The sequence below is a fragment of the Engraulis encrasicolus genome, chromosome 23, assembly GCF_034702125.1.
Source record: "Engraulis encrasicolus isolate BLACKSEA-1 chromosome 23, IST_EnEncr_1.0, whole genome shotgun sequence".
Classification (NCBI taxonomy): Eukaryota; Metazoa; Chordata; class Actinopteri; order Clupeiformes; family Engraulidae; genus Engraulis; species Engraulis encrasicolus.
In genome coordinates this window covers 14,767,833-14,778,212 of record NC_085879.1, presented here as the reverse complement: position 1 = coordinate 14,778,212, position 10,380 = coordinate 14,767,833, and the positions used below count along the sequence as shown (strand labels likewise).

Genomic DNA, 10,380 nt, shown 5'->3' with positions numbered 1-10,380 from the left:
TGCACTGGGTTAGAGGAAGAACAGCTAATATTGATCTCCTCTGAGTTAAGTGAATCTCCATCGTCAGCCTCCATGTCAGCCATCATCGTTTGAGTGAGAGACAGGTCGCACGCGCCAACTCTTTATAAACTAGGCTAGAATTCTAGATTTTTATTTTTTTTTACTCAGTAACGCTTGTGCTGTAAAATGTACCGAAGTACATTACTCGAAAGAAAATGTACTTAAGTAAAAGCAGTTTAAAAAGTACAAGTACACAAAAAAGCTACTCAATTACAGTAACGCGAGTAAAGTAATTAGTTACTTTCCACCTCTGCATATAGAAACCTTCTTATCTCCGTCTCTTATCGACCCTTCCGCTCTTTGAACCACCTTGCAGGCTGGACAGGTTGGATAAGTAGGCTAAGGTGACTACTCCTGGTTCAAAAATTAAAATCCCAGAATTTTTACTTTTTTAACTTCTCCATTGACACCTTGGTTGCCTGTCCTGGGGACCTTGCAAGTTGAACACAGTGTTGACTTATCCTTCCTCAATTACAGTATTCTACGCTTGGAACTTTGAGAGTGGGAACACTATAGAACCTTGCAGGATGTGGCTGGTTCTGTTTGGAATATTCCTTCCTTCCTGGATGGCAATTGTCGGGGGAACCTACTGGTTCTTCTTCCGATGGCGCAGCCCGTTCTCCCTGAAGTCGGTGAGGCCCAAAGAGCCCCTGGAGATGGACCAGAAGAAGAGGGACAAGGTGCTGAAGAAAGGTGAGGCAAAGTCAAACGCTCGTCAATTCCACCATGTAATAGACATTGCACACACACAGACACGCACGCACGCACAAACACACATACTCACACACACACACACACACACACACACACACACACACACACACACACACACACACACACACACACACACACACACACACACACACACACACACACACACACACACACACACACACACACACACACACACAATCCCACCTCTCACACCCTTTGATATTCCCCATCTGTGTGCAGACTTCACTAAGGAGTGTATACCACATGATCTGGACGCGGTTGTCATCGGGAGTGGAGTGGGGGGCTTGACAGCGGCCGCCTGCCTGGCTAAGGTCGGGAAGAAGGTTCTGGTTCTGGAAGAGCACGACACCGCCGGGGGATGCACCCACTCCTTCGTTGAGAAGGGCTTCGAGTTCGATACCGGTAGTGTACAGAGGTGTTTGTGTCTTTGAGAGTTTTTGTGCGTGTGTGTTTGATGCTGGTAATGTAATCTGATGGCTTACTGTGTGTGCATGTGTTTGCTTTGTGATGGTGTTTGTGTGTGTGTGTGTGTGTGTGTGCGCGTGCATGCGCGTGTGTCTGTGTTTGTCCGTCCATGTGTGAATCCAGGCCTCCACTACGTCGGCCAGATGCACGAGAACGGCCTGACGAAGGTGGCGATCGACCAGCTCACCGAGGGCCAGCTGGAGTTTGTGAAGCTGGACCAGCACATCAACACCATGCACATCGGCCAGGGGGACGACTGCCGCACGTACACGCTCCTCAGTGGCAAGACCGAGATGGAGGCCCACCTGAAGAAGCAGTTCCCCAACGACACCCAGGCCGTGGAGAACTTCTTCAAACTCACAAAGGTGCAAAAGGGCAGGATACTCAACCTTAGACTATTGTTTCTCAACGGGGATTCTAGAGCCTGTGAGGCAATGGTGTAGTCTACGTAGAATGCGGGTATACAGAGTATACCCATTTCTAAATTTCAGGGATTTCAATATACCCACTTAAAATTGATTGATCCATTATTTTGAATGGCACAAATATATACAGTATATCCACTTCAAAAAATGCTCAAATATACAGTATATCCACTTCAAAAAATGCTCAAATATACAGTATACCCACCATGAAAAAGTAGACTACACCACTGCTGTGAGGGGAGAAGAGAGTGGATCTCAATATAGCCTGTAACAGCTGCAGTCCATGCCTACAATGTAGTCGTGTATTGATTCGTATGAAACAGTAATATGACAAATTAATTTTGCAGCTTTCGACCTGAGATTGCTACCACTCATATCGCTCTTGTACATTAATTATATACTACCCTGCTTGGACACTACAAACTAAATTTTGCACTATTCACTTAAAGATTCAAATGTAGGCCCTAAAACTCTCGCAGATGGTTCTACTTTCTAAGTGTTGAACTTACACAACAAATATTGCTGTGATATTTTTTCACAATGCATTTCATTTTTATCAACATGCTTGTAACTGAGTCTAATCATTTTTGCCCCATTCTTTAGCTGTGTTCAAAACAGATACCTGCCCTGGCTGCACTGAAGATACTCCCTCGCTGGCTGGCCCTCTACATGCTAAAGTCTGGCATCGCTGACCGCCTCCTCCCCGCGCACAGCACACTGTCAGACACCAGCGCCTCCTGGTGGGCAGGAATGCAGACCAACAACAAGGACCTGCAGGTCATGTTCAACTACCTCTTCCATGGTGAGTTAACGACACACACACACACACACGCACACAAACACACACACTCTATGTCTACCTCTTTTATGGTGAGTCAGTGACACACGAACGCATGCACTCACACATGCACAGATGCACGTACAGTATAACTACCTAACTAACTGTATTGCATTCTCTACTAACTAACTACCTAAATAACTAACTTTATTGCGTTCTCTTCCCTACAGGAACTCCACCTAAGGACTCCAGCATCCTCATCAACTCCCTGCTCGTCCACCACTATAAGCGTGGTGCCTACTTCCCTAAGGGGGGCGCTAGTGAGATCCCTTACCACATCAGCAACACCATCCGCAAGTATGGCGGAGAGGTGCTGGTGAGGGCGCCGGTCTCTCGAATCCTATTGGACGCTGCTGGAGCTGCCTGTGGTGAGTGTTGGCCTGGGCAAAGTAGTATTTCTCAGCAGGGCCTCTGCATCCACCAGGGGGCAATTGGGGAACCCAATGGGGGCGTTGAGAAGCATACGAGTGATTCTACGATTCGCCTACGCTTTTGGCAAAAGCAAAATGTCAATTATCAGTATTTTTTTTCAACTAAATGACCTAGATGTTTACATAGTGTATATATTTAAGTTTCCAAACAAACAAATTGCCAAGCTTAATCTTAAATCATTTGATAAATACTCTAATGAAAGCGAAGATTTGCTTGATTATTTTGTCAACAGTGTTATGGACAAGTACTATGTCATTTCAAACATATATAAAAATACTACAGAGTTGAAACAACATACGTTTGAAAGTGCTTATGTCCCTTAGCAATAATGTTGTCATTAATCTGTGCAACTGATATAGAAAATGTGATTGTTGAGCTTCATAAGTAGGACTTTATGATTCACTGTGATACAGACTGACACCTTTTTCATTATAAATCCCTGTAACGTCTGATTTGAATTTAGTCACCCTCCTTACACAAGACTTCCTTCTCCAGAGATAATCCCTAGTGTCTGTTCATAGGATTTTTCCAACACATAAGGGATCAATAGCTGAAAAACACTTTCTAAACAGTCAACCGTGCTACTCAACTGTGTTACGGTCAACAGTGCAGGGGAACAAGTCGGCACTTTTTTAGGAGAAAAAAACAGAGCTGACGAACCCATCTCCCTTGAACACAAATTATTTTTCTTTGTTTGTCTGTCAATATGGAGATAAATTGGCAAAAACATACTCCTTCTCCAGTGTCATCAGTGTTGCCAGATTGGGCTGGTTCCCGCCCAATTGGGCTGCTTAGGATGGCCGTGTGCGGGTAAAAATGGCATTTATCAGAAAAACCTGCCCACTTTTTGCCATAGAAATCAATAGAATTGGGCGGGATTTTGTGCTTCCAGGTGGGTTTTGAACATTTTTTGGGCTGGAAATCATCAGCCTCATCTGGCAACCCTGACTGTCATAGCTAATTGTAACACCATTGACGGTAACATGGTTGACATTTCAGCCATTTTTATGGTGTTGTGCTAACTGAGGACCTCAGAAGTTCCACCAGAACACCTTAATGAATTCATGTACCTGTATTTGTATGCTTTATCTGTGTTTTTCTACATGTGATTTCTAATTCAGATTCTTATGAATATGTTGATAACACAGTTGACAGGCAATTTTCCCGCTATGAGAACATGAAAAAGAAAGGATTAAATTAAGGAAGGATGGAGCTCAAAACTTACCAAAAAAAGTCTTCCCATATCCTGCCAAAGAGGTTATGACATCACGTGATGTTATTCGTATGGCCTAAGACCAAACCATTACTGATTTAAGGCGGGGGTTTCAGACCGTGACACGGTTAACACAGTTTTCGTGGACACGCACAAAATGGCAAATTTCATGTATAATAGAAAGGACAGCGGTCTTTCTGACAGTTTTGTCATATTTTGATGATTACTGTGAATCAACATTTGCAATCGTCTTGGGCAAAACAAGTTTCTTTACATGCTAATATGAAGACTGAATCTGACATTTGGAAAACGGGACGGCATGAAAACGCCCAAAACCAGTATTAAATATTCATTCTTGCTGAGGGAAATAATGCCATGTCTACACTTTCTGTGTTATATGAAAGATAAATGTTTTCTAATGTCCAAAACATCATTGGATGCAGTTAATAGTTAGTGGAATTGGCAAATAAAATCCACGGACTTAAAAGCGTAGGCGAATCGGAGAATCACTCATACAACTGAGAGGGGGGGGGGGGGGTGCTTAGTTGCCATTTGGGGCATTAGTCCATTTTATTTCTTAATACTAAGGGGGCGTTGGGAGGCTTGTGATGAGGTCCATGGGGCGTTAATTCAAAAAAGGCATAGCCCAGTATATAGTGCCATACTAAAAAGCATTTATTCTGCATTTGTTAACCTAACCTTTGCTTTGCACTGTGGAGGGGGACTGGAGGATGTAGTTACAGCAGAGATTCTTTAAGTATATAGAGATATGCCAATGTAATAGGTTGCTATGGGCACCTAACATGACCAGGTTCCGGTCTGCCTAAAGGGGTGTGTCATAATACTCCTAGCATTGAATAGAACAGTCCTTAGGTCTGCCTAGGTCTGTCTAAAGGGGGATTCCCCACCCCTCCCCCTTGCAATAATAGAAGCTGGAAACATTGAGTCAATGGAACCTCTCTCTCTCTACTCTCTCTGGTTACAGCATTGTTCTTTACACAAAGTGGAAGTCATGTTTGCAGACAGTAGTTGAAGAGTTCAGATGCAAAACCCCCTAAGTGCCTTTTCAGAAAATAATCTTAAATCATTTTTATTGAATACAAAGCTATCAAAATTGCATTTTAAACATTTTATTTATGAAATATAACTATTTATATGTATTGTCAAGTACATGAATGTAAACCAAACCAACAACGGGGTTCTCTAAAAATGTAGAAGTGCAGGTCTTCAGAAATGGAGTTAGGGGGTTTTGCATGTGAACTCTTCAGTTACACAAGAGAGACAGAGATATCTTTAATCATTATTACTTTTTTGTTGTGTGTTTGTGTGTCACCCTGATCCCTGTGGACTGGGTCATGATTCTGTTTGTGTTATATATTCCATAACACAGTGTTTCTCAACTGGTGGGTCGCGACCCAAAAGTGGGTCTCGGAGGGGTCATGGGTGGGTCGCGGAGCCTTGGTGTAAAAAAAAACGTAATTCTAAAAAAAAAAATCCAACTTTTCCTGCAACAATTTACAACTTTTATTTTGATAGGCTAGTGAACTCTGTGTCATCTGTAGTCATAGATACAATCTGAATGTTTATGCGAGATAGATAGCGTGCAACCAGTCATTCGAGTCTTGGTTACATTTTGAGAATTGCATTGAATTGACTTGACTAGAAAATGGTGGGTCCCAAGACTGTTCCAGTTGAGAACCACTGCCATAACATATTGCGTATTACGGTTTACGTATGGCTATACGTGTACTGTATGCCATGTGTCATTTATGTTTCAGTATGTGTTACAGTTCATCATGTACAGTATGTATGGTTTTACTTATATCTATGGTCATACAACACCTGTCCTCTATGATACATATTATGTGTTATATTTCATTATGTTTATTAAATAGACCTACTAGTTAAAGGGGAGTAGAGTTGCCCACAGACCTGTGGGGTACTATACTGCCATTACATATGCCATATGTGACCATGTGTGTCATTTATGATTTGGTATGTGCTCGTATTGCATGATGGAATGCTTATATGGCACGTCTGGCTTGTGATTGGTCAGGTGTGGTGGTGAGGAAAGGCCAGGAGGAAGTGGAGGTGAGAGCTAAAATGGTGATCTCCAACTGCGGCGTGTTCAACACCTTCAACAGGCTCCTGCCCCTAGAGGTCGTCATAAAGCCTGGTGAGTCCCGCCATTACATTACATTACAGACAGATAAAATTAAAGAAAGCATTAGTTGTTATCAAGTTATAAAAACAGAGGTAGACTAGCCTGGCTATCGCACATTTTAGAATTTCTGTCTCAAACAACATTCATGAGCAGACATCTTGGTCTTCATCACACCGCCTTTACCTTGTCAGGAAGACCTATGGTCCAAATGTGTCCCCTTTTAGAGATAATGCTAGGTGAAATTTGCAGTAACTACAATATCCGACCTAATACCAAGGCTTTGAAGGCATTTTTCTCATTTTCAATGTTAGCATAGTTACTGCACTTTGCCTTTGTAGGGCAGGATGAACCTTCAAGCATCAGGGTAGTCATGGGCTGGTTGTGAATCAACCTCATCCTACCCCTGCAATTCAAAACAACCCCAACAGGATTCTGCATCCTGACATTAGCAACCTGGTCGCGACTGCTTGCCCAACCCGTCTGGTTACGTCAGTCATGGGCTAGGGTTTTATGTGGGCCTAGCCTTGGGTTAGGGTTCATCGTGACTGAAGACCACAAACACTTGTCATGTACAGTACATCACATTAATCTTTATGTTGCTTGGACCCTGCAATTTAGTGAACCAGTCAACCCTCAGTATCAAAGATCCCGAAGCTCAAATCATGTACCGTCTTTTTCGTTCTATTCCATTCTGTTCTATTCTATTCCATTCTGTATAAAAATGATGAAAGAACCTGCTATTCATGCCTCAGCCTAGGTTTCTCTTTGTTTATTACTTTTTGGTTTGTTTATGTATAGATATCCAGGAGCGTGTGAACCTCATGAAACCAGGTAAGGGATGTTTGCTCACCTTCTGTGGGTTTGATGCCACTCCAGAGGAGCTTGGACTCGGCCAGGCCACCAACTGGTTCTACAAGGACAACGACATGGACAAGATGTGAGTGCATGAATATTACATCCTTGGCTCATTTGGTACCTCGCACAATGTAACATAACCTTGTCCTTGACCTGAAATGGTCCAATTACGCGTTTGGAGCAGCAATCTCCAAATTGACTTGTTTGTCATGTTTGCTATGTTTACTGTGATTGCTGAAAGTGCAGTAGGCCTATGTGTTGGGTTAGATAACTTCTACACGGCCTGTACGGACATACTCTAGTCTCTTCAAACGCTCGTATCGCTTGCTGCTGCACTCTGTCGCTTGAATCGCATCGCGCCTGGTCTATTTGTGCGGTCACAGTGCACAACTTTCCACCAGTGGAACGCTGTAATCGTTGTTAAAAGACAATACTTATTACTACACTACTACAACATTACACCGAGCATTTAATAATACATGTAGATTAGAACTTGGTCATTGCCATTCTGTGTACTTGGTCATTGCTATTGTGTGTGTGAATAACTTCTTACACAAACTGAATGAATTTGTGATTGTGTGTGTTAGGTTAGATAACGTCTCTACCAATTGTTTGTTAGGTTGGATAATGAAATAAAATGTAATTTCTTCATGTCAGGATGGATAACTTCTTCAGCCTGAGCAAAGACGACGCCCCAGAGAACATCCCCATGATGTACTTCACCCTCCCCTCTGCCAAAGACACCACCGCCAAGATCAGACACCCAGGTGTGTGTGTGTGTGTGTGTGTGTGTGTGTGTGTGTGTGTGTGTGTGTGTGTGTGTGTGTGTGTGTGTGTGTGTGTGTGTGTGTGTGTGTGTGTGTGTGTGTGCGTGCGTGTGTGTGCACATGCGTGCGTGTCCGTGTGTGTGTGTGTGTGTGTGTGTGTGTGTGTGTGTGTGTGTGTGTGTGTGTATTGTAAAAATTTGAAGGTTCCTCCAAGAACCCTCAACTGGATCGTGGTGGTACCCAAAAGTTCTGAGGACCTGCAGAGGTTCTCTGAAAAGCCTAAACATTCTTGAACAAACCTCAAAGTTCCTATAAGAGCACTGAAGAATTCTTCAGTTCGTTCATCAGTTTGCCAATGTGGAGGATCCCCACAGTAGAATACTGTATGTGTGCGTGTGTGTGTGTGTGTGTGTGTGTGTGTGTGTGTGTGTGTGTGTGTGTGTGTGTGTGTGTGTGTGTGTGCGTGTGTGTGTGTGTGTGTATGTGTGTGTGTGTACCTACAGTACAATACACACACCTTACACCCTCTCCTTGTTGCTCCCCTGGGCAGGTAAGACCTCCATGATCATGGTGACCTACGTGAACTCTGACTGGTTTGACGAGTGGAACGTCGACAGTACGAGAGGAGACGACTACATGGCGTACAAGATGAGATTCGCCAACAACATGTTTGACTGGGCCTGCCAACACTTCCCCAAGCTCAGAGAGAAGGTAAAAACAGACACAAGCAGAAACACACACACACACACATACGTACATATGTATGCTTGTGTGCCATACGTATGCCATGCATACCTTATATTCATGTCTTAACACAGCAATTCTGTGTTTGTGTGTGTATCTCAGCTGGTGTACCAGGAGGTGTCCACTCCTCTGTCTCCTTACACCGGTGCTCATCTGGGAGCCATGTACTCAGCCGAGACCCTGGACCGATATGACCCCATATCCATGGCCAAGAACCGCTGCGACACACCTGTCAAGAACCTCTACATCTCAGGTAAGAGGATCTCTCTCTCTCTCTCTCTCTCTCTCTCTCTCTCTCTCTCTCTCTCTCTCTCTCTCTCTCTCTCTCTCTCTCTCTCTCTCTCTCTCTCTCTCTCTCTCTCTCTCTCTGCTTGTGTGTGTGTAGGTGTATGTGTATGTCTTTGTAGTGTGTGAATTGGTGTCCATATGTCTATGCATTCATATATTGTGTAGCATCATATGTCTAAGACTTGGGACAGCAAAGCAGTCTTGAATATAAAATATTGCATGTGTGTGTGTGTGTGTGTGTGTGTGTGTGTGTGTGTGTGTGTGTGTGTGTGTGTGTGTGTGTGTGTGTGTGTGTGTGTGTGTGTGTGTGTGTGTGTGTGTCCTGCAGGTCAGGACGTCTTCAGCAGTGGTGTTGCTGGGGAGCTGCAAGGGGGTCTGCTGTGTGCCTCCACCGTGCTGAACCGCAACATCTATGCCCACCTGCACCTCATCAAGAAGAGGCTCAAGAGGGCCAAGGCCAAGGAGAATGCCCGATTGGCCAAGAAACTGCAGTGAGGACATCCAATTGGCCAAGAAACTGCAGTGAGAACACCCAATAGGCTGATTGTGGTGAGAACACCTGATTGGGCAAGTCATTACGGAAAGAGTACCCCACTGGCCAACATACTACAGTGATAATGGGTTAGTTCGTGATGAAGCTGTGATGCTTTTGCTATGTCCAAAAACACATTGTTTGTATTAGTTTTTAGTGTGCAGCATGTAATCTGGGATCTTCTACAGTATTTCATATGGGATCTTTCTATGGTATATATACTGCTTCTGGATGGGATTAGGCTGTGGAAGAATTTGGTATTTTTTATTACTGTATTCTATGCCATTGTTTTCATTTTTGATTCTGAACCGTTACGTTCACTATGTATTAGGCTACATTGTTCATGACCAATGTCAATGTGTTAAATGTGTACAATGTGTACAATGTTAAATATTCAATATTAAAGATCGATTGAAAATACTGTTTTCTGAAAAGTAGTTTTTTTAGTCAAGCAAAAACATCCATACACATACATGACTCTTCATAAGAGCATTACTCGTATTCTTTGGCTGTTGTCTTGTCTGTGATATCACAATAATAATCACGTTTGGTCCAAGTATTGGATATCCATTGAAACCAGGCAAAAATGCTTATTATGTAATAATCATGTATTTTTTTCCCTACAATGCATACTCACGAAAAATGGTAAATGTGCCTAGGTATTGATCATCGAAGCATATACATGGATTTCTAAATTTTGTTCATAACCTGACTGCGCGAACTTAGCTGCGCACAACTCAACCTCTGATTGTTGGAAACCGCTGTCGGTTAAAAAATTAGCTCACGTGGTTGGCTGCCAGTGTCTTGCCCCTCCTCATAACATCGTGTTGATAAACACTGAGAACCCATGTATAGTAGTGCA

The 10,380-nt window shown here is 43.2% G+C and overlaps 1 protein-coding gene across 1 annotated transcript; it reads left to right on the top strand.

Moving 5' to 3' along the window:
• The first annotated feature begins 587 nt into the window (after window positions 1-587).
• Window positions 588-9,939, top strand: LOC134439905 (inactive all-trans-retinol 13,14-reductase-like). Its single transcript, XM_063189819.1, has 11 exons — window positions 588-753; window positions 1,015-1,197; window positions 1,384-1,625; window positions 2,289-2,487; window positions 2,694-2,891; window positions 6,225-6,344; window positions 7,131-7,269; window positions 7,845-7,954; window positions 8,505-8,665; window positions 8,801-8,951; window positions 9,315-9,939. Exons 1-11 carry the CDS (start codon window positions 588-590, stop codon window positions 9,479-9,481), a joined length of 1,836 nt encoding a protein of 611 aa, XP_063045889.1. The 3' UTR covers window positions 9,482-9,939.
• The last annotated feature ends 441 nt before the right edge of the window (window positions 9,940-10,380 follow it).